This window comes from Miscanthus floridulus, chromosome 6 (assembly GCF_019320115.1).
Source record: "Miscanthus floridulus cultivar M001 chromosome 6, ASM1932011v1, whole genome shotgun sequence".
Classification (NCBI taxonomy): domain Eukaryota; kingdom Viridiplantae; phylum Streptophyta; class Magnoliopsida; order Poales; family Poaceae; genus Miscanthus; species Miscanthus floridulus.
The window spans coordinates 17,087,426-17,111,264 of record NC_089585.1 but is presented as its reverse complement, the minus strand read 5'-3'; the positions used below and the strand labels follow the sequence as shown (position 1 = coordinate 17,111,264).

At 50.4% G+C, this 23,839-nt stretch overlaps 3 protein-coding genes across 4 annotated transcripts; 1 reads left to right on the top strand and 2 right to left on the bottom strand.

Annotated features, from left to right (window-relative positions):
- Positions 1-5,080: 5,080 nt before the first annotated feature.
- Positions 5,081-6,095, top strand: LOC136461769 (uncharacterized). Its single transcript, XM_066461081.1, has 2 exons — positions 5,081-5,434; positions 5,537-6,095. Exons 1-2 carry the CDS (start codon positions 5,164-5,166, stop codon positions 5,833-5,835), a joined length of 570 nt encoding a protein of 189 aa, XP_066317178.1. The 5' UTR covers positions 5,081-5,163; the 3' UTR covers positions 5,836-6,095.
- A 367-nt stretch (positions 6,096-6,462) lies between these two features.
- Positions 6,463-14,434, bottom strand: LOC136461754 (uncharacterized). 2 transcript variants are annotated; one of them, XM_066461060.1, is made up of 3 exons: positions 14,111-14,434; positions 13,688-13,843; positions 6,463-8,790 (listed from the first exon to the last, which is right to left on the bottom strand). In XM_066461060.1, the coding sequence occupies exons 2-3, from the start codon at positions 13,816-13,818 to the stop codon at positions 6,696-6,698; spliced, it is 2,226 nt and encodes a 741-aa protein (XP_066317157.1). In that variant the 5' UTR covers positions 13,819-13,843; positions 14,111-14,434; the 3' UTR covers positions 6,463-6,695. The 2 variants fall into 2 exon arrangements, with proteins under 2 accessions (XP_066317157.1, XP_066317158.1); XM_066461061.1 differs by lacking the exon at positions 13,688-13,843.
- Positions 14,435-21,965: 7,531 nt separating this feature from the next.
- On the bottom strand, positions 21,966-22,773 carry LOC136460284 (uncharacterized). Its single transcript, XM_066460049.1, has 3 exons — positions 22,756-22,773; positions 22,320-22,682; positions 21,966-22,142 (listed from the first exon to the last, which is right to left on the bottom strand). The coding sequence occupies exons 1-3, from the start codon at positions 22,771-22,773 to the stop codon at positions 21,966-21,968; spliced, it is 558 nt and encodes a 185-aa protein (XP_066316146.1).
- Positions 22,774-23,839: the final 1,066 nt, after the last annotated feature.

Below are 23,839 nucleotides of genomic sequence, written 5' to 3'. Positions count from 1 at the left end.
CAGCATGAAGAAGGGTTGCCATCTTATTGCCTCTTATTGCCATCTAATATTCTGGAGCTAATCAGACAATTGGTGAGCATGAAGAAGGGTTGGATGACAATTCCTTTCAGACACCAGCATGCGCTTTTTCCTGAACTTCCTGTACCTATTACGTCTACTACATGCTCATTAGCAGCGTGTTGCTTGCTTGCTTCTTTTTGCGATGATGTGCTTTGCTTGTGACAGTGATATATTGTTTGCATGTGCTCACCCTATGCACCTTGGGGACCGCTTGCGCCACTGCCACCAGGCAGAACCAGGGGGTAAGACCAGCCCCAACGCTACAGGCTGGGCTGTTAGCCCCAGCCTCCATGTCGGCACAGGGAGCAACAGTAGCCTCGTCACGCGCTTTCACGGTTTGTGAGCAAGGCCAGTAATAAAAGTCTGACAAAAGCTGAATCTACTTTTTACAAAGAACAACATCTTGCAGTTGGAGATTTGTAGTCAGGCCCAGTTTAGTTTGCCAAAAATTTTGCAAAATTTTTCACGTTCTTCGTCACATCGAATCTTTGGATGCATGTATGAAGCATTAAATATAAATAAAAAATAAAACTAATTACACAGTTTAGACGAAATCCACGAGACGAATCTTTTAAGCCTAATTAGACTATGATTAGACACTATTTGCCAAATAACAACGAAAACACTACTGTAGCCATTTTGCAAAATTTTTTGCATCTAAACAAGGCCTCAATTGATGGCTGTCTACATAGCATATACCTTTTAGCTCAGGCATATGGTTTTGACAGCCTGCGTTGGTGCTGCCCTAAGGGGCCGTGCACAAGCTCCCCAAAAAAAACATTGAAAATTATTTAAATACCTCTATAACTATTGCAATGCACATCATCACATTTTATCCATTTGTACTCATCTGTTATTATAATATTATAACTTTTTGTTATGAATATTGACTACATATGTAAGAGCATTGAAAAAAATCGTTAAGACATACACTTATATATAATAATTATATTTATAAAATGTCATCATGTTTGTTCGGCCTCTTAAATCAAAGTTGCTGGTTCCGCTTTTTTGAATTTGAAATTCCGCTATATACGTATGTATGTATGTCCATCGAGTGCTTGCGATGAAATGCATGGTGGGTTTGGGAGAGCTGACAGCGCCCTCCAATTATGGAGGAACTGCGAGCACTGCCACTGGCTTGGACGAGAAGATGGAGGTATCTCTTGTCAGAGGAGGACTCGAATGGATAGGAAGGGAAGGTGGGCCAGGTTCCCTTTGAGCACATGGCAAAGCCGGCGGCCCACCGCACTCGGTTGGCTGGCAGCAGCAAAGGCTGATGGGCCCTGCGGCTTGTGGGCCCCTGAATGGGTTCTTCTCACCAACGAAAATCGATTTATTTTTACCGTTTGTAAATGCGCGCGGTGCCATTTAATCGCCGTTGCTTATGGACACGGCACCGTTTCCCATTTACTCTCCTTCATTAGTTCACCACTTTAAATTAAATTTATAGTGTAAATCGTATTCCCTCTATATTTGAATAAATAGATTCATAGAGTTGTCTTAGGTCAAACTTTTTAAACTTTGACCGAATTTCTAGAAAAAAGTTAAGACCTATGGTATTAAACTAGTATTATTATATTTATTATAGAATATTTTTCATAAGGTGCTCATTTTATGACATAGATATTGCTACTCTTTTCTATAAAAAAGTTAGTCAAACTTAAAAAAGTTTGACTCCCATAGATTCTAGGAATTGATTTATTTGGAGACGGAGGGAATATTACGTTTGGGGTGGTGGTCACAAAAAATATGAGCTATAAGACCGGTCACAACATTTAATACTATGATACATCATCATATTTGATGACTTAATAGGTTGATTATGAACAGAGATAGAGAGAGTTTCACAGAATTTAGTCCGGATGAAATCTATTGTCACAGTTACTAACACAAAAGCTAACGTGGCAGCCTTGGTAATCACACGATGAAAAATTGTCGGCAAAAGATGATTGTTATTTTTCCTTCGTATTACATGAATTTTATTTATACGAGAGCTGGCGCTTGATGCAAATTGAATTAACGTCGTGGCTAGCGCTCGGACATTCGGGTGCTAGCCCCGTCCGAATGCAGCTCCGACGCTTGCACCCGCGTGGCATCAGATGCCCCCGTGCTCGCATCAGATCCCATGCTAGCGACCACATCTGGTTGCCCGCGACCCATCCCACGCCAGCGACCGCGTCCGGCCACCCCGCGAGCCGTCCTGTGCCTCGATCCTCCTCCGCGCTCTGTCTCGACGCGCCCCTTCCCCGGTCCTAACGTCTCATCTCTGCATCATTCGTCCAACTATTGCACATATGCAGTATCCTCTTAAAACATACTTGTAATCCAAATAAAACACATGAAACATGCGTCTGAAACTGGTGAAACATTTAGAACATACATTTGCAACATACGTCTGAATCCGAAACATGTGGAACATACACTTGAAACATGCGTGTGTAGCTATTGCAACACACACAACATCACATCCTTATTTTACATCATCCAGATGAAACACATGAACATAAAGATAAAACACGTGAAACATACGGTTGCAAAAGGCTCGTCGACACGGAGCTCGACGCCGGCGCGGAGTTCGATGCCACGGAGTGACGGGTGGTCGCCGATGCGAAGCTCATGCACGTGCCTCGGCAGTGCCCGTAGCAGGCGGATGGGTGCGCGGCCGTGGCGTGTGGCGCTAGTCTAGGTGGGAGGCACAATTCCGAGCAGGAGGCGCGGTGGAGGCGGCAAATCCGCGTCGACGACGAGCGGGAGGGCAACGAGAGGGAACAAGCATCGCGGGCGGGGTGTGCATCACGAGCAGGAGCGAGCGGCTCGAGTCGGAGCAGCGAGGCGGAGTGGGGCGCATGGCGTCCAGACGGCAGGACATCCGCGTCTAAGCATTAGCGTTGAATTAAAGGCTCTATATAGTTCATGCAATTCTTTATCTTAGCCCCAGGCAGGGCCGTCCCGGGAAAATTCAAGGCCCTGTACCAAGCTAAAAAATGTGGCCTACTAGTCGCTGCATGTTCAGGTTGCCGTCAGTTCCTCACGCTCGATGTCGATCGCTCGTGATACGTAGCCGGCAGCCGATACGGCATCAGGGCGATGGTGGCAGTAGGGGACGAGGAGACCGAGACCTAACTGCTGCGAATTGGGATTGGCAAAACAAAATGATGCCCACTGTCCAGCGGCCGGCCAACAAATCATTTTTTATTGGGCCAAACTGTTGCTGTGCAAGCTACCGTAATAGGCTTGCTAGCTAATGGGCCAAAAGCCGAAGCTTCAGCTGTGCTGATCTATTTAAGTACTCTATATTTGGAGGCCTACGAGATTTGGAGGCCCTGCGCCGTCGCTCATGCTGCACATGCGCAGGGACGGCCCTGCCCCAGGACACCTCTAATAGGCATCTCTAAACTAGTATTAGATGGCACACGAAGAAAGAGAGGGGACAAAAACCTTTGAGCAAGCATGGATAAAAGAGCTAAGCTCTTTACACGTACCAATGCATGAAAGACATAATTCATTTATTTTTCTCTTGACACAAAAAAGAGTATACGAATAAATAAGCAACTTACACGTGCTGCATACAATATGAGATAGAATCTTAGAGACGGTACATTCATGACTCTTATTATTGGAGGTATCATTGGATGTCATACTAACATGCATGAATAATGATGGTGACTAATACGGATAACCACTTTGAGAATTTGCATAATTCAGATATAGTATAAGCATATAGTCCTATACTTTTTTTAATAGACGAATCAGAAGTGAGTGCTTAAACTAGTTTAGCAGTCAAATAGGTTGTCGATTAAAGCGAGACGAACGTATCGGATCACGACTTAAGAAAGGAAAGCCCGCGCGCGGCAGGAGATGCATTGGTCACACTGTCATGGCATGGGTCCCATGTGCACATATAGACATGGACGTCTTTATCACGCTTGACGCATGTTCGTTGATGCTCGGCGGATGGTCATTTAAATTTGTCTTCCCACTCAAGCCCGTATGCTTTAACAGATTGGAGCCCGAATGGATAAGTTGGACCACAAACTTACGATCATACACGTGTACATTCATGACTAATCTACTCAATTCATTCTAAATTATAAATCATTTTGATTTTTTTTAATATGTATCTAGATAGAGCATACATCTAGATACATAATACACGCGAAAAGAAAATAGGACCTGAAATGTGTAAGTACAATTACGCTAAACACGTCAGGAGTGTGAACATATCAGCATGTTCGCTTGTTGGTTTCAGCCAGGGCTTATCAGTCAATCCATAGTGTTTTTCTCTCACAACAAACCAACACCAGCCGCGCTTATCAGCCAAAAAACCAACCAGCGAACAGGCTCATAAAAGATGTGCAACACTGAAAACTGATGGACTAGAGCAATGAAATAGTACTACCAAGTACTGGTAGCCGTATTTGACTAGAATAAATGTCAAAGTTTATAAATTTGGACTAACAATTAGTCAAATTATACGTAAATTTAGAGCATAAAACTTGCATCAATAATTTTGCATTTAAAGAACCTCTGAGATGATATTATTTTTTTAGCAATTAACTACATATTATAAGAGAAATCAAGGGATAAAATATAATTTATATGGTTTTTTCTTTGATCAAATACTACTACCATTTTTGGACGAAGGGGCCATAGTTTCCCAAACAAACACATGGGTCAAACGTGAATTAGCTGCTCAAAATAAAAGGAAACCGGGAAAGCGATAACTGGCGTTTCTGGGCGGTCTCTGTTTCGGCCCGGACAAGCGTCGGGACCACCCAGCCCATGAGTGAGAGGGGGCGCAGAAGGCCTGGGCCAAGCCAACTTTTTCGGCCCGTGCCATGGTGGTTTTGTGGTAGACGTGTCAAGCGCTAGCAGCTGTTTTCCCTTGTCCTCCCGGACCTCCCCCCCTGTGACACCTGTCAGTTGTCACACTCGTTCTCACCACACTGCTCCAGTGTGCAGTGGGCTGGTCGAGTCGTCGACATCCTTATCCTGCATACCAGCAGCGCACAAGGCCGGTTTGCGGCAACCAATCCAAGCAGAGTCTCAATCGATTGCTCCACACCACAAGCACAGTCAGTCCCGTCCCAGTTTGCTTCCATGGCGGCGAAGGCTAAGACCGAGCCTGCAGCTCCAGCCACGGCGGCGGCGGCAGCGGGTTTGGGCCTGGCTTCAGGGGAGCCGCCGCAGCAGCAGCAGAAGAAGACGGTGGTGGTGGTCGCGGTGGACGACAGCGACCACAGCTACTACGCGCTGGAGTGGACGGTGCGGCACGTGGCGGGTGCCGGAGGCATGGCTGGCGGGGCCGCCGACCTCGTCATCGTCCACGCCAAGCCCTCGCCGTCCTCCGTCGTCAGCTTCGGCGGCCCCGGTACGTCGTCACCTTCCTCCGATCTCCTCTCCTCTCGGTCGCCTCACGGCCCTCACCTCGCCTTTCTCTGTTTCTGTTACGATCGATCGATCCATCGGTCAGGAGCCGGCGAGGCGATCAGGTACGTGGACGCCGACCTGCGCAAGATGGCGGAGGCCGTGGTCGACAGGGCGCGCCGCGTCTGCGTCGCCAACTCGGTGCACGCCCTCATCGAGGTGGTGGAAGGGGAGCCCCGGTCCGTGCTGTGCGGCGCGGCGGAGAAGCACCGCGCGGACCTGCTGGTGGTGGGCAGCCATGGGTACGGCGCCATCAAGAGGGCGCTGCTGGGGAGCGTCAGCGACTACTGCGCGCACCACGCGCACTGCTCCGTCATGATCGTCAAGCAGCCCAAATCCAAATGAAAATGCCAGCCTGCTTGCAGCTTGAGCTTGCACTTGATGATATTGCCCAGTGCCAGTGGTAGTACGATGTATTGCACTTGCAGCGTGCAGCGTGAAGCGTGTGTCCTGTGTTGTGTTGTTGTTTTGACACATCTGGATGGACGGTTTCATCTGCATTGTCAGCATATGTGTCCAACAATATTTAGTCGTCTACCTATTGTGCCGTCTTGTATATTTCCCGTGTCAATTGTCATGTTTTCCGATTTCCTTGTGAGTTGCGACACCAACTCTCACAATGTGGCAATGGTTGGGCTAACAATTTGAGAACCAATGGTTCACGATTTTTCCAATAAGTTGTTGTGATTGGCCCAATCGACCATTATCAATGTATCATGCAATTGCTACTGGAAATCAACATATTTTTGATAAAACTTAGTCAAAGTTCGAGAGCTTTGATTTAGGACAACACTAAATTGAGAAGTAATTTGGAATGAAGGAAATACATACTATCGGTTCATACCGAGCCATTCGTCATTGGTATGCTCGATGTAGAGACTAGAGAGTTTTCTTTTTAGAGTTCAAGAGCATGACGCCCCGGCCTTTCAATTATTATCAAAAGACCAAAATCTGTTACAGCTCAGGATTATCCAAAAGAGATCCCAGCTCCAGCCGGCAGCGGGAATACGGGATAAAACCACAGAGACCACAGCAAATTTGAACAAAAGGTCTAACGCCAGAACCATCGACATAAAGAACTAACGAGCTAATCGAGCCTATTACATGTCTTTGAGATCTTCATTCAACGCCCCCCACAAGACATTGCCGGGGCCCTCTTCATCACAGATAGATCTTTCGTAGTAGAGACTAGAGAGTAAGCATGGTCACGCGCCACTGTGCATACCTTGTGTGACGTATTTCACAAGGAGAGCAGCGACGGTGACGAGCTCACTACCATTGCTGAGCTGCTTGGCATGAGAGTAGGCGCTGCATCGGTAGCCCACGTGTAACAGCATCTCCAACCACACTTGGACGATCATCTCCAGCATGTCACCGGTAGATTTGCCTACTAAGCGATCCTCGCCGATGAGCTTCGCACCAAGTTCAGCTCCTGTTTCCCACGTTGCTGCATCATACCTGCCTAATACTTCAATAGGAGGTTGAAGTGTAATGGGAGGTGATCCAGTGCCCAATGTGTCCCCGAGGCGCCGTAGTGAGCTGGCCAGATCCTGGGCTGATTTGAATTCCAGAGCAGACAGAGCATCATTCTTGCGTTTTCCTTTTGGGGGCAGCATTGCATAGCACATCTGGGCATAGGCATTGCGGTCAGCGGAGGGAGGCAACATGTAGGGACGTGCTACGAGGAGGAAAAGCATGTAATTGGAGAGCGCCTCGACCGCCTTGGAAAGATCAGCCTGTGCGTCGTCCTGATGCCGACCAGTGCCTTTTTGTTGCTCCTTGTACCAATAGAGGTAGATGTCGGTGGCGAGGTGCCAGACGAGTATGCTCTCCTCTACACCCCAGTCCAGGTCATCGTACAGCCCCCACCTCTGCATCGCCTCTCGACCCTGTGCCATGATGATTTCATCTGGGTTCCATTTCTCATCTGGGTTCCGCCTTACATTCTTGAGCAGTTGCTTCACCAACAGCTGCTCGATGGAGGCGGAAATGGGGATGGACCACGAGTATGCCAGCATGTTCCACGGGTCCTCGACTCCCATCCATCTCGCGACCTTGCTGCTTCGGCTGGCGCTGCTGCGAGCGCACAGCTTAAGCATGTTGTGCTGCCCCAAGGAGCGCGACCAGCAGCACCTTCTTCTCCACTCTGCTGCATGGACGAGCCGGCGGAGAGAGGAAACTACACGGGCAAGCAGATGCCATATATTGCGTCCTTTTTGCTTGTGGACCAGCAGGGGCGGAGCACGCCGCATCCGCGGCCTACTCCATCCTTCCAGGAGCACGCAAGTCCCGCTCGAGAACACGACCCTCAGCACTGACGTGATCTCCAGGATGACGGCCCCAACCAATAGGACATAAGTGACAGCAACATCTAATGTGCTGTACAATTCCTTGTGATGATCACCCAATAATTGGAGGAGAAACAGCACTAACGCAACGACGGTGGCTACCAGGGAAATTATGCGGATGCAGAGGCCATGCCAGCTGTGCATCACAGGCGTCTTGGTGTAGAACACGTCGTGCATCAGCGAGAGCTGCATCTCGACCACCTTGTATAGCTCCTCTGCACTCAGATCTGTGCTTGAACCTTCAGTGGGTAACGAACCCTCTAACAGCAAGTCTTTGGGAACTTCCAGCAGTTCGTGAGCTATCTGTAGGAAGGCTTCCGTATCCAGGACACCTCTACTTGTGGCTACCCGCCGACGTTCTGAACTTGCAACGTCTTTGAAAATGAATCTTCGAAACACTGCATACCTTTCAAGAGACCGGTAATTGTTGCCCGCTGGGGTGCTACCCGCGCACCTCAGCGCCCACACTCTCTCCCCGTACTTGAGGACGCCCACCACAAACACGAGGATTGTGGTCGGCCAGAGCAAAGACCGCAGGCCAAGGATGGAAGATTGGTAGATGACATATGCAGCTGCCGCCACCTGCACGGCGAGCGTCTGCAAGTGGCGCAACCACAGCCGGTTGTCCTCGACAGCGTAGGCGGTGATGTTGTCCTGCCCACCGTGGTGAAGGAGCAGGAACGGCGCCCACAACGCCATCAGCTCATGCTCCGGCGACCTGCTGGTCACGGACATATGGCCCAGCACGTAGATCGCCGTCGCGTCGGCCAGCATGTACGCTAACCAAACAAAGACCCTTAGCACGCCAGAGTCGATGCACCGGCGGAACTCCGCCAAGATGAGGAGAGTGACCTGGAGCATGAAGCTGAGCAGCACAAGCAATTGGAGACCCCATTCTTTCCATGCATTCACCACGACCTCGGCTCCTGCCATTGATTTCTCTGGCTTGATTCTGAAATAGATTCACATTCACCCATCAATCAACACAAATTAGAGGCTCTTCTTTTTAACATGAATCAACGTTGTAAAGGATGACCATACACTGTATCCTATAATTCCTATTACGGCTTCAGTGGCGAGCGCAGGCGCAGAATGTGTAGAGGATGTATACGCAATCTGTGCTTGTGTGGGAAAAATCTATATATACAGAGAGAGAGAGAGAGAGAGAGAGAGAGAGAGAGAGAGAGAGAGAGAGCGCGAGCGCGCGCTAGAGCTCTGAAGCGCCTCCATTTAAATAGGGACCAAATGTGATACAAATACCAGTCTCAGGAAGACTGGTATACAAACTGATAGTTCAAGAGTTCTACAAAGTGCATATATAGCAGTGGGCTGGTAACATAGGCCCACATAACAAACAACGTAAAGAGGCTGTAGATGCTTGCTATGGACAGTAAGGTCCAGAGGCAACACACAACACTATAATGAACATGTTCGCTGGTTGGTTTCTGAACTGATAAGTTCGGCTGATGCTGGTTTGTTGTAAAAGGAAAACACTGTTAGTTGGCTGATAAACCCTAACTGAAACCAACAAGCGAACAGGCGGAACGTGGCAGCAGAAATATCTTTATTAGCACAGTGCATAGCAGTTTAGTTGTTGGAAAGGGATAGCTGGAATTACATGTTGTCAACATTCGAATTAAATCCACGGGATAACCCAGATAGAAAGAAGTAACTACTAAACTACTCCGTGCATTCCAAATCATAAGTCATTTCAACTTTTTTAAAGAGTCGAAACATTTTAAGTTTGACCAAAATTATAGAAAAAAATACAAAAATTGATGACAGCAAATAGGTATACTATAAAAATATAATTAACGAAGAATGTAATGATACTTATTTGTTATCATAAATGTTAATATTTTGTTACAAATTTGATCAAACTTGAGATGCTTTAACAAATTATTCAATGGTGAGAATGAGGACACAACATTTCAGATGGATGACTCTTTTGATGACACCAATAGGATCTTTGTGCGGAGGATCCAAGAATCCAAGGTCAAAGAAGCATTGAAAATGATGAAAGTGGGTAAGACGATGGACCCAGATGGTATCCCAATTGAGGTATGGAGATGCCTTTGGGATATAGTTATATTATGGCTAACCAAGTTTTTTAGCCATATTTTTCGGTCCAACAAGATGTCTGACGAGTGGAGGAAAAGTATATTAGTACCGATCTACAAGAGCAAGGGAGATATCCAAAGTTGTACTAATTATAGGGGACTTAAGTTGATGAGCCATACTATGAACTATGGGAGAGAGTTATCGAGCATCTCTTGAGAGGAATAAGGTGGGTCTCTATGAACTAATTGGGGTTCATTCCATAAAAATCAACAATGGAAGCCATTTTCCTAACAAGACAAGTGTTGGGCTTTGGACAAAACATAAAATTCCAATGAAGTATGTTAGACTCATTAAGGACATGTACAACAATGTTGTGACTAGTGTTCGAACAAGTGATAGAGACACGTATGACTTTCTCAATTAGAATAGTACTTCATCGAGGTTCAGCCTTGAGCCCTTATCTCTCTTAGCCTTGGTGATGGATGAGGTCACAAGGCGGATACAAGGTGATATCCCTTGGTATATGCTTTTCGCGGACAATGCAGTGTTAGTTGATGAAAGTCGGGTAGGAGTAAATAGGAAACTGAAGTTGTAGCGGGAGACTCTAGAGTCCAAAGGTTTTAGACTTAGTAGAACTAAAATTGAATATATGAGATGTGACTTCTGCACTACTACTGTCAAGTATCAGTATTAGGGATACCTGAAAGAAGGAAGCTGATGGCCGCGAACGCTAACTCACCCGGATAGTCAAGAGCGTATTTTGGTCTTGCCCGACCACGAGGCTGCGGGCTCTGTGTCGCCCGACCTCGAGGGCGTGGGCTCTTTCACGCCCGACCCTGAGGGCGTAGGCTCCGTCTCGCCAGACCCCTCGGGCGCGGGCTCCGTCACATCTGACCCCGAGGGCGCGGGCTCCGTCACGTCTGACCCTGAGGGCGCGAGCTCCGTCTCGCCCGACCCCTCGGGCGTGGACTTCACCTCGCCAGACCCCTCGAAGGGGGATTCCGCCTCGCTCGACGGGGTCCGTACCGTCTCCGACCACTACGGGTCTAAGAGTACGAACCCAGGATCAAACTTCTGACACCAGAAAGGGATTAGGCGCGTCTTGACCTGACCCGTGGCCACGACGGGCCATACCTGAGGACTCACGTCGCCAACAGTGTCGGGCGTGTCGGCGCTATGCTACCTAATCCCCGTACGACTTCCGATGGGGGTATCTGCTAACCATGCCGCCCACCGGGATGGAACGGAACACCACGACCGGTTGACGACGCCCGCGTATAGCGCCAGTGATGAATAGGGTCGTGACGTGGAGCCGTCCCCGTCATTATCTACAGGACCAGCGGGACCCGCGTAAAGGAGATCAAGGGCGCCGTGACCCTAGAGGTCTTCTTCCTCCTCGCTTTTCTCTCTCTCTCGTGTAACATACGTCTTTCCCTTCATCTATAAAAGGGGAAGCAGGACGCTCCACGAAGGGCACGCTAAACGGCTGAACGAGCTCAACGAGACTCAACTCCGTTCGACCCTTTCACTAGAGACTTGGGACCTGCTCCCTCTCTCGCCCATTTGTAACCCCTATTACAAACTAGTGCCGGTAACACGAGCAGCAGCAGATTGGACGTAGGCACATTCTACCTGATCTAGTATAAATTCTTGTGTCCTTCGAGCACACCATCCGGACCAGACACGTAAATCGCAAATTTACTAGTTGATGATTCGAAACACCGACTGGGAAGAAAGATGTTAGCAGTGTTATTCTAAACACTAAACGCTAAACAGTCGATCACCTACCGTTTAGCCCATTATTCGGGCAAAACGGGTGTTTAAACGGAAAAAATGGCCGTTTAAACGGTCAAACAACCGATTAAACGGAAACGATGTACCACTATGTAGCATTTAAATAGTGTAAACAGACCAAACAGCCGTTTAGGTGAACAGTGGATGTTAGTTTAGAAAGTTTAGAAGGTAAGTCATGTCCAGGAAGAATCCGACGATATTTGGGACAGACAGAGATGGGTTCACCGTCTGGCTTCCCGAGTGTCAAACAAATTTCCGAGTGAGCAGGATGGACACACGGATCCCCCGTATATGTATATGTATATGTATATGTATATGATGTTATATATGATATACATATATACAAACCATATAGCTACAGGTATATACATATATATACAAATACTATGTGTGTGTAAAAAAGTTTTTATGTGTTGTGTTTAAAATAAGAAGGATAATGATATAATCAAAGGGAATATAATAGACTTGCCGTCGTTGCAGTCTTCGGGCGCGATACGAGTTTTTAGGCTCCGGTCAGTGGTACTGGCCTGCAAACTGAGATTATACTGGACTCCTAGCTTCTGCTCCACCAGCCTGTTCAACAGGTTGTAACTGTCTGTATACCTGGCCATGCAGCCCGAGACCCGGCAGCCCAGCCTGAAGCCCGGCATTTTGGCCCGACACGAGCACGGCCCGGCACGGAGGCTAGCGGGCCCGGGCTGGCCTGGCCCGGAGTGGCAGGCCGTGCCTGGGCCTTACCCTAGGCACGTGGGCCGGCACGGCACGGCCCGCTACAGAGCGCGCGGCCCGGTGACGGCCCGGCCTGCCAACCGCCCGCTCCCCGCATACATTAGCAGGACTCCCCGCTCGCCCACCCAGTCGCCCCTTCCCTCAGTCGCACCCGACGCCCCGCACCGCACCCGACGCCCCTCACTCGCCGCTCCCTCTCCCTCACCTCTCTCTCTCTCTCTCTCACCCATGGCAGCCCCCACCCGAGGCTCCTCCCTCCTCTCCCAGATGCCGTGGCCGACCCTCCCTCTCGGTCTCTAAGATGCGCCGCCCAACCCTCTCGCTCTCGGGCCCTCTCCCTCTCCGTCTCCGAGATGTGGCGCCCGGCCTTCACCCTTTAGCGGCGCGGTGGCCCCAGGAGCACGACGGCGCTGGCCCCAGCCGGCCCACGCGCGCCCTCTCTCCTCCCTACGGAGCCAGAACGGTGCGGGGACGCCAGATCCGGCGACGTCGCTGCGCGGGGAGGCCAGATCCAGGCATCCAGCTATGGCGGGCACGGGGAGGTCTCCGGCGGCGCCCGCACGTGACGACGGTGGAGATTGGCCAGATCCGGCGAGGTGGCAGCCGGGCGGATCTGGCGAGCAACTATCGGATCCAGCGAGCGGGCGACCTCCTCCAGTGAGCGGGCCATGGGCTGCCATGGCCTGTGAAAATGGCCGTGCCTCGCGGGCCGGCCCGGCACGGAAATCGGCCCATAGTGCCGTGCCTGGGCCGGAGGCAAGGCCCGCGGGCCTGTGAGGCACGGCGTGCCGTTCCGGCCCGTTGGCTATCGGGCCGTGCTGGCATGGGCCCATGCCATGCCGGGCCGGGCCGGGCCGGCCCGTTGGCCATTTATAACTGTATGTATCTGGCTTGGTTTATCAGCCAGCTAACAATGTTTTTCTCTTACACTAAACCAGCCAGTAGTACTTCAGCCATGAGCTTATAAGCCAATCCACCGAAACGAAAAGACTGCACGTCGGTCACGAACTCTTTGTGAGCTAATTATGCACAAAATAAAACGAAAAATGCACTTAAATTTGAATTGAAATTTTAATAATAAGCACTAAAAAAATATGAAACTGGTACGGATGGATAGGGATTGAATTTAAATGAATTTAGGAACAAGAATCTATGGACTCGGAACTCGGGTGAGTGAGATATTGGCTTCAAAATATTGGCTGTTTAATAAATCCGAAAAAGAAAGTTGATTTGGATTAGATGCGTGAAAAGACCCATGGTTTTACCTGGTTTGGGCTTGCAAGTTTCTCATTGGGCTGCCAGCCTGTTCGGTGTCTTGGCTGCACATAGACGACTGACGAGTGCTCCTCTTCAACTCAAAAAAAAAGACGAGTGCTCCTCTGGCTTCGGCCGCCATGTCAAGCGGCAGAAGCTCGGTGTAGCTTTACTCTACAATGGCTCCCGTCATTTTTTGCGGATTTGGGGGCATGGAGAGAGAGAGGACAGTGAGGGGATTTCATTTTGCTTGCTCCCGCCTCCCGGAGGGGGGGGGGGGGGGGGGGGGGGGGGGGGGGGGTGGGTTGTGGTGACGGCCACCATGGATGGAGATCTGGAGCTCCCGAAGGGCTCAGTGCAGTTTGGCAGGGAGGAGAAGGGATGCCGCTTGAGGAAGGTGGAGTTGGGGTTGGAGAAGCTTTCTAGGGGCTTACCTTGGGCGGGGATGGCCCGAGGGAAGAGATCGAGCTGGTGGTTGTTGGCCGACCGCCGAACGTCGGCATGCGGCGTGCTGGAGCTGAGCCGCTGAGGCAATGGATCCCGTAGAGTGATGGGATGGAGCTGCAGAGGGGCGGTGGCGCGTGGCGGGGTAGGCGGCAACGCAGCGCGGTCGTCGGCTTTGCTCGATCGTATATTTCTGTGTGTCGGTGCTCGTGTTGCTGTGCAGTGGCGGAGCGTGATCTAAATTTGAGGCGAATGTGTGAGTTCAGAGAGCCGATACACGCAAGGCGGCAAGGAGACACCACTCGCCGTATTTGACCACTACCACCTGTTCGTTCGTGGTCCCGAGGAGCGCAGGAGAGGGCAAGCTCAGCAGCACTAGCAAGCGTCGTAGTAGTGCCGACGCCAACGGCCTATAGGTGTCACAAACTATCTACCAAAGCTTACTCCGTTCAAGAATTAGCATAAAGAGATATCTCGACAAGCGAATTATGATAGTGGGATCCCTACTATGTACATGTACCAGCCTGATGCACTAAGTACATACCTCAGCAGTGGATAAGAAACAGAGAATTTGGATTGAAATCTTTGGAAGTACTATCTGCATATGCTCCTCCAGTCCTCCTAGCGTCCCCCCATGTTAGAGCAAACATCCCAGATACGCAGGACTATATATGGTTGCCCTATGAAACTGCACATATGCCCCCAGGTTCCACCAATTCGCTTCATCTCTTAAACTAAATAATACAAGATTAGTTACTTGGTGTGTCTAGCTGGCTGAGATCTTTGCTTCTCTCTTCCTCTTTCTCTTTATTCATTACATAAGCATGAAGCAAAGTGATGCATTCTTTTGCTTTATCGAAAGATTTATTTATAATAAAAGACGATATGCTGCTTCTTACTTTCAGATTCCAGAAGGAAATTCGAAAGAACACTGTAATTGCCATACTAAATATTCTCCAATAGTTTCAGAACTGTCAATTGACAGAAATGTAGTATGCCAAAAGGGACTGGAATCAGCTGGGTTACGGATCTGGTTGTCTATATCTGCTAGCTACTTCCTCCATCCCAAATTATAAGTCATTCCAAAAATCTTGGAGAGTCAAAATATCTCAAGTTTGATCAAATTATAGAAAAATTACAAAGATTTATGACATCAAATAGATATACTATGAAAATATAATTAATGAAGAACCTAATGATACTTAGTTAGTATCATAAAAATATTGTTCACAACAAAAAGTATTATAAAAATATTATTATTTTATCATATAAATTTGGTCAAACTTAAGATGTTTTGACTCTCCAAGATTCTTAGAATGACTTATAATTTAGGATGAAGGGAGTATATACTTAGTTTGGTACACAAGGACATAAGGTTGATTGAACCAAGGTCACCGATGTGGTGCTGCCTAGAGTTATCGTCCCTCCAAGGAGCTACGGTGGACGGCGGCGGCAACAGAGACAGAGGTGTGTCTACAACGGGGTTGCTTGGAGGTTTATTTCTCATTCTCCCTTTTGCCAAAGGGCGGGAGTTTTTGAGATCCCCTTTGGGTTTTCCTCCTGGACTACGGGCGGCGACGCTGGTCCTGCCGGTGTTATTTGGTGGATGATGAGAGCAAAGGAAGGTGGTTGTTGACGACCAAAATTGGCACACTCCATAATTGGCGGGGTTAAGGCTAGAATAGCCAAATCAGTGCTAACTACAAGTTTGGCAAATGTATGCATTGAGCACGACATGGAGATCATTTTTTGGTATTCCAGACATGATTTTGTTAGAGAGACCAAGAAGCACTCAAAAAAGCATCAAGATGAGGTCAAATCATGAGTTTGAGTATACTAAGACGAAGCCCTCATCAAGATGATCGAAATGGACATATGAATCGCCTAATTCAGAGTCTGGATGAGAGAGACGATACGACGCTTGGAAGATGTCAACGGCTGAATTTCCGGGACCCATCAGAAATTTCCATCACATTGGCTGGAAATTTCTAATAGAAACTGAAAATATCCAATGGAACTAGAAATTTCTGTCGCATTGGTCAGAAATCTATGTTCTTTACCAGAAATTTTCGATAGGAGTCGCAAGGCGAGGAGTCCGAAATAGAGTTGTAGGTTGAGTTACGGGTCAGTTTTTTACGCGTTTTTTTGCATCGATATGACTTGTAATGGGGCAAGACCTCCCCACCCTTTAAAAATAAAGGGCCAAGACCGATTAAGGAGAAACCAAACAACTATGCCTTTACTTTTTATCTCCTAAGCCCTAAATCACTCTTTCAACCTCCATATTGTTCGTCTACTGATCTCCACGACCCTAGATGGCATCCTAGGCTTGCTGGTCATCCTAGGGCACGCCGACGATGTCCACACAATGACAGGGTCCCTCCCGGGCGAGAGTTTCGATGGCCTTTGCTAGTTTGCTCGTAAACTAGTCGTTCTTCGCCATGTAAGTGCGTTGGTTATCCCTTTACTGGTTTGCTCGTAACCCTCACCATCCTTCACCATGTAAGTGTGATAGTTATCCGTTGAAATGACTGATTTCGGCAAAACCCTAGGAAATCAGTTTAACTGGTTTGATCAACTGGTCTAACCGGTTTGCGCTGCCTCACTGCCGTTCGCGACCCGCACGCTCTAGTGCTCTCATGTGCTGACTAGATTTTGTGTCAACATACTTTTGGTGACTTCACTAGGGGAAGATTATTCTGGTTATTGAAGAAATCGATTTTTCTACCCTAGCCAATTACCTCATTGATCTATTATTTTGATTCGCCATTACTATTGCATCATGCATAGGCCGATCGCATCTTACTTGCCACCACTGCATCAGTCTACTCAGGTCGATTGCATCAGGTTTTTAGGTCGATTGCACTTGTTTATGAGTTAACTGCACAAGTTCTTGTGTGCTGCTAGAAGCACTTTTGGTTATTGTGTGCAGGTGAAGAAAAATCTGAAGCAAGATTAAATAAAAGAAGCGAGGGGCATTACTCTTCACCATTGGTGTGTTGCTGCCCAAGTCTAAGGAAATCAAGGTATATTGTTGAATACACATGGAAGGGTACCAGAATACTGCAATCCAATCATACTACATCACGCCCGAGGTACAGCTTGCAAATACAACACCAATGTCTAATAATTATTTTGAAGTGTCATGAACTCTTATGTTGATGTTGCTAGTCATGATGATAGTAGGCATGTTGCATCTGCTAGTCATTATTCAGATTTAATGCTATGAATTTTAATGCTACTAGCAACATACAACATATACCTTTTGATTCTCATGCATCAGCAGCGTGACAAGTTCAAATGCCGATGAATGATTATCAAGGCCAAACTAACATGGTGAATTCAGCTATTTTTTATGAACGACCACATTTTAATGGTTCTAGCAATATTGATCAAGATGTTTCCTCTTTTTTCTCATAGGCAGAGAATTCATAGTGTGTGGTTCCACCACAACACATGCCGGTGAATGAGAAATTTGTCCATGCTAGCTTTAGCTACCCGACTAATTTTTCTCAACCATCATATGCCTCACAAGAAGTTACTAAACTGGAGGATACACCTACAAATTCAGCACCATCTGCAAATGCTAATTACCATAATTCAGCTCTATATGTTACTACTCTTATCTCTAGCCGAATTAATGAAAATTTAGCAAGTGCACATGTACCTTCGCTCAATAATGCAGCATCTAAATCATCCCCTACACAACTGCAAAGTTCTGGTAGCACTCATGTCCTATTACCAAAAAGATTAAAAGCATTATTGAACAATGGGTTGATGTTGGATGTGAAACCTTTGTCCCCATGGGGCTTTTGGCTTCTCCTGATCTTGGGCGGTTGCATGATAGAACGTTTATATAGACTCATTGTCGGGTTCATAAACCCAGGGTCCCTCGAGGACCGGCTTCCACGCCAGGGCTCGGCCCAGGAGGACGGCCTTCTTTTCTTCTGGACCGGCCCAAAAGTCTAAACTCAACAGACCAGAGCACTCGCTTTAGGCCCTGGCTGCCTTCGGCCCATCTTTCCAACCGAAGCACTAGCTCAGGCTCAGGTCAACTCCGAACGGCCTCTCCGATCGGAGCGCTAGCGTCAGGCCCCGGCTGCCTTCACACGGCCTCCACTCAGAAAGCCTGACCCGAGGACCGCCTTCGACTCCGACCCCGTGTCTCTGACCGGGGTTCATAGAAAACACTGCCCACCGCTATTCTCCGACTGGCGCGCCAGAACCGACTGGGGCCATCCGACCGGGGACGCCCGCTCAGAAAGAACTAGGAGGCGTACGAAGGAAGGCAAGACAGGGCTCGTCAGTCAAACCACGACACCAGGGACCATACCTTGCGGAACAGTACTTTACAACCGCCCTGCCACAAACAGTATTGTAGGCGTCGACATTTACCTCTATAGTATTATAGGCGCCGGTCAAAACACCCATACGGTAAGACCCCACATGTGCCTCTGGGCATCAACAGTATCGTGGGCGCCGGAATTCACCGTATCAGGTGAACGTGGTACAACCATGCCCCTAGTCGGCGAGACAACATTTTTGTAGGTACCGACATCCTCCAGTCTAGAAGAAAGCAGCTCAACCTCCCACATGTACCTGACATTCTACGATGACATCAACAGTATTGCGGGCGCCCACCATTGTCCCATCCCCATTGGTGTGGGCAACAAGGCTTAGAAACATCCGTACTCTCTCTCCCTTTCACTTGTAAAGCCATCCCCTTCTTCTATAAAAGGGGATGTGCTCCCTCCAAACACGAGGAGGTGAAACCAAGTCAACTTCTTCAAGTTCAGGTTTAGGGTTGGACACTTCGTTCACAGCATAGTTCCTGTCGATCTCGGCCCTTTCGACTGGACCGACCAGACACCCCATCTCTCTCTCTCTCGTTTGTAACCCCACTACAAACTTTGAGCACCTGGGCTCAGGAATAAAGTCACCGACCAACCCACACTAGACATAGGGCACGTTGCCTGAACCAGTATAAATCCCGTGTCATTGAGTGTTAGGTCACCTCTGATCACAACGTGCAGCAAAACTACAAATATTTACTAGTTAGTCACTTTCTGTACCGATAGTTGGCGCCGTCCGTGGGGAAGACGTTGTACGTTCAATACTTTTTTGGTAATCGGATGGCCCATTTCTCCGCCACCTCCGCCGTGGCGGGCTCAGGCGATACGATTCGCTTCGGCTCGATGGAATTTCCCGCACTCTCGCCTGCCGGGATGCGGGCTCCACCCGTCTTCGAGCCTTCCCAGGCCTTCTGCTTCGGAGGCCTAGACTTCATCGCCGACCGGCTCGGCATACTCCACCTCCACGAGGAGGCGCACGTTCCGACACCCGTCAAAGGGGCACCCTCCATCGACTTCGGGACGTGCGACATCGATGGCGCGGCATCTGCGCTTCATTCTGAGCAAACTCTCTGCTCAAACCCCGCTGTGAGTAATATACATGCTGTTATTTACTTACTATGTTCTATCTTCCACCGAATACCCAGTGGGTTACCGTTGTCCCCGTCGCAGCCGCCATACAGCCGGTCCCCCTATGTCCTCGTATCTCCCGCGGACGCATACGCCCAGGGGCTCCAGCGAATGCCGGTGCCGCCCCCTCTCATGTCTGAACTCGTGGGGATGGCAGACTACGGTCCCAGCTATCTTGACTTCATGGACGACAACGTCGGGAGTGACGACTCCAGCATCGGCGACATGGCACCAAGCCACCGTCCGTCCCGTGAGTGTGCTATGACGGACGCTTCAGAATAACCGCCAGGGGTAACGGAGTTCGCACGGACTCGCGCCCCTCCAGGCCCTCATGCGGAGACCCTTGAGCTCATGCGTGAGCACGGGGAGGATCTACAACAATAGTGGCTGCATCAGCCACCAGTTGCGCCAGCGCGCTCGGCGCACCACGCTGCGCCCTGCGTGCATAGACCGGCGAACGGCGCTCGGGGTCGCACCCGTTAGGTCTAGCGCAACACCCCGTATAGGGGAACCGATCCCCCGCAGTTCGCTCGGGCCAGCCAGAACATTGCCGCTGCGGTAATGCTCCTGCGTAGCTTGTCCGAGCCGAACGACCCTTACGAACAGGCAATCCACCGAAACCTCTGGTCACTGGTGGAGACCGCCGCCGTTCAACAAGCGGATAGCTCCATATTGTGACGCTGACTCATGACCTCGCTCCCCATCCAGGGAACAGAGACACAGCAGATGAGGCACTACGCCCTATCACCGTCACAACCACCAAGTGGAGCACCGGAAGCCGCAATGGCACCTCGTCTTGACTTGACGACCGCTTTGTGTCGACTGCCCGTCTACGTACGCCTCAGACCAAACTGAGGCGCGCGCGACGTCGATAGGAGTCCTAGCCCTGACAGCCCGGGGCCACCGACCTTCGCCCAACACCTCCAGCAAATGCCGTTCCCACCACGCTTCAACGGAGGCCATGGCAAAGGAAAGGCCAAGCACCAGGATCAAGACGAGGGCCCCTCCACTCAGAGAGGAAAAAGAACAGAAAGAATCGCCGCCAACCGACCAACTCCGTGTTGGTCGCCATGGCTGATCATACGGGCACGCCGCCCCAGCAGGGCCCCTCCGGCCACTTCCACGAGCTCATGGAGAGTCCATGCACCAACCACGACTACCCCATGAACCACCTATACAAGGATTGCCTGCTCCTCAAGCGCCTGCTGAGGTAGGTTGGCAGGCCAAGAAAAAGAAGAAGGGGGCGTAGCGAACAAGGATCCAGACGACTGAAGTGATCCGACCGGACGCTTACTGACTAAAGGATAATGACGAGGATGCTCTCACCAAGCACCTTAGAACAGCTAGGTCGTTTTCTTTTCCCCTAAGTTTCAACCTTACCATTATTTACTTAACGTATGATCCTGTAAGAGCACCCCGACCCGAACATTTTTTGGCTCGGGGCGTTCAGGGGCTCCACTAGGGGGCACTACTACCTCTCTGTTTTGTTTACTGTTGTATGGAGAAATTCCTTCCTACCCTAACGAAGGGTAGTTCATTCCTTTAATTTACCTTACGTAGCTTTGCTTTAAAAATTCTGACTGATCGCACCCCACTCTTTCCTATAGTTACGAACAGATGAGCCTCGCGGGCCACGCCTCGGGCTCACAAGGTTGCAATCTACGGAACAAACAGGTGGGTACGAAAAAGAAAAAACTAAAAAACAAAATTATGCTAAGGGAAAAATTAAGGAATGAAGGGGAACAAGCTTCCTCGAACGGAGTGACTCCATCGTAGAAAACAAAATACCATTATAACTGTTAAGCACACGAATGTTTTATACGAGGGCTTCCCTCACAAGCTTAAAACTATCTACTTCCACTAAACTACTATTATTTTTTACATGCTACTGGGCTGGCCCAGCAACAACCGACGACGGTGCAACCCATGAAGGCGTGAGCTGCTCACTTCCTGATGGCACGGCATTCGGCTCGGCCAAGACCGGGGCGACATTCACTGCCGACCCAGGCTCCTCGCCATCCGAGAGCTCTGCAGCATTCTCTCCACGCGCGCTTTTGGCTAGGTCTTCACGGCGGACGTCCATCACCCACTCGGCAGAGACTTGGTCTGCCACCAACCGCGTGTACGACAGCAAGCTCTCCCCAATGGACTGAATGTCCGCCATGCTCATGCCTTCAGCGTATCCGCTACAGATGGTGGCGAAGTCCAGGTGCGGATGGTGCGTTCCCACCACGGTCAGCACCCCCGATGCTCCGTAGAATAGCCCAGACCTGATAAGATCCCGGACCTCTCCCGGGACCTCCGCCAGGTGGACAGCGGGTGCGCTGGTGCTCGGTGCTGACCCAAAGATCTCCAAGACAACATGCTAGGCAACATTGCAGATCTGGTCAAGACCCCCCTCAAGAGCACGACGCTCCTCATGGGACTTGGCCAGCTCCTCCATATTCCGACCAAGCGTCGCCTTGGTCATCTCTAGGTCCCGCTCCAACACCTCCACTTTTCCGCCCAGCTCTGCGAGAAGAGCAACGAGCTCAGAAATAGGCTGAGGGAAAAGCCAACACAACAAAAAACAAAAAGGGTACGTACCGATGTGAGAAGCCTCAAGGGTGGAGAAATCCTCCGCTTGCCGAGCCACCTGCTCACGTGGCTAGGCCACCTGCTCACACAGCCGGGCACTCGCATCCTCCGTCTCCATCACCCGGCCCTAGAGCACGAGCACCTCTCGGTCCGCCTCCGACCGGGCCCTTCGCTCCACCTCTAGGGCCTTCTCCGCTGACTCTAGGGCGGCGCGCTCCGGATCAAGGGCCGCCAAAGCCTCCTGAAGAGACACCTCGGTGTTTGCCAGGGATGCCCGCAACTCCGCCTCAGTCTCCGTCTGGTGGGCCCTTGCCGCCTTGAGCCCTTGCTCGGCCGTAGTCGCCCACTCCTCCACACGCCGCCCCTCCGCCCGCACCATGGCCGCCTCGGCCGTCTGGTCCCGAGCTTCGCGGCAAGCGGACTCCGCCCGACGCTCGAGCTCAACCATCCGGGCATACTCCGACCGGTGGAAGTGGGACTTGCGGGATGATGTCTTCCTTATTTCCTACAAAAGGCAAGCACGCTACAAACAACCGACAGAGGATCCAAATGGTAAAAGACAAGCACCAGAAACTGACCTCTGCCGCAAGCTGCATGTCGCCCTCAACCAACTGTTGGGCAAACAGAGCTTGCTTCCGGGCGCTTTCAAGCTACGCGGTCAGCTTGGTGAGTTCTGATACCACGACGTGCCCTTGCCCCCCAATGATGTCCTAGAGCTGCCGCTCTTGGGAGTCCCAGAGGATGAACCACGCGTTCGCTGGGTGCTCAGGGCAGGGCCACTCCAGGTCACCCTTCGGCACCTCGCCGGAGGGCCCAGCCTCCAACCGTACCACCGCTAGGTCCCGCGGCGACACCACCGGCCCGCCAGAGGTCCCAGCCACCGACTGGACCACCGCCAGTCCCCGCGCCGGCACCAATGGCTCCACCATGACATCACCAGCGGGTTGCCACAATGGCACCGATGGCTCCGCTAGGACATCCGCCTCATCATTAGACAGGATCTCCACCACCTTGTTGGCCGAGGCCACCGCCAAGCGTCCCGACCCTGGCCCAACCACGTCTTCCCCCGGCGCCTTCAGCTCCAACGATAAGGGTGAACCGTGCGACCCTACACCCGGTAAGGCAGGAAGCTCGGTATCCCTTGCCTCCGCCGCAAGAGTCACCTCTGACGCCACCATCGCCATCGGCACTAGGATTGCCGCCAACATCGACGCCATAGCCGCCACCTCATCAACAGCCGAACTAGAGGGCGCCATCCCCGGAACGGAAGGTCTTGCCACCGCTACACGCTGCAGAACGGGCTTCTAGGTCTCTTGCATGACAGTCAAGGCAATACTCATCCCCGGCATTCCTAGGCCACTAACGGAAGGTATGGGTCAGTCACACTCCAACAAAAAGCTCAACCAGCAAAAAACCAAAAGGAAACGGAGAAAGACATACCGGGTGGCGAGCGGCACAACTTTGAAGGCCAACCCTAACGTCGACGGGCCTGCGCGTCGAGGACTGCTCCTAGACCGCGACCCACGCTCCTTTACTTCGGCAGGGGGCAAAGTCGTCCCTACCGGCTCCTGCCTGACCTGCGGGTCATCCCGACCTCCGGCTCAGGAATCCTCGACCGGAGCAACAGGCGCAGTATCCTTCGACTGTGACTCATGCGGCACA

Coding starts and splice junctions, on each gene's coding strand:
- LOC136461769 (XM_066461081.1), top strand. CDS start 5,164: ATGGCGGCGAAGGCTAAGACCGAGCCTGCAGCTCCAGCCACGGCGGCG. Junction 5,435..5,536: donor CGTCAGCTTCGGCGGCCCCG/GTACGTCGTCAC, acceptor TCCATCGGTCAG/GAGCCGGCGAGGCGATCAGG.
- LOC136461754 (XM_066461060.1), bottom strand. CDS start 13,818: ATGGCGGCCGAAGCCAGAGGAGCACTCGTCTTTTTTTTTGAGTTGAAG. Junction 8,791..13,687: donor AACTTGCAAGCCCAAACCAG/GTAAAACCATGG, acceptor AATCTATTTCAG/AATCAAGCCAGAGAAATCAA.
- LOC136460284 (XM_066460049.1), bottom strand. Junction 22,143..22,319: donor GGTCGGAGGCGGACCGAGAG/GTGCTCGTGCTC, acceptor CTTTTCCCTCAG/CCTATTTCTGAGCTCGTTGC.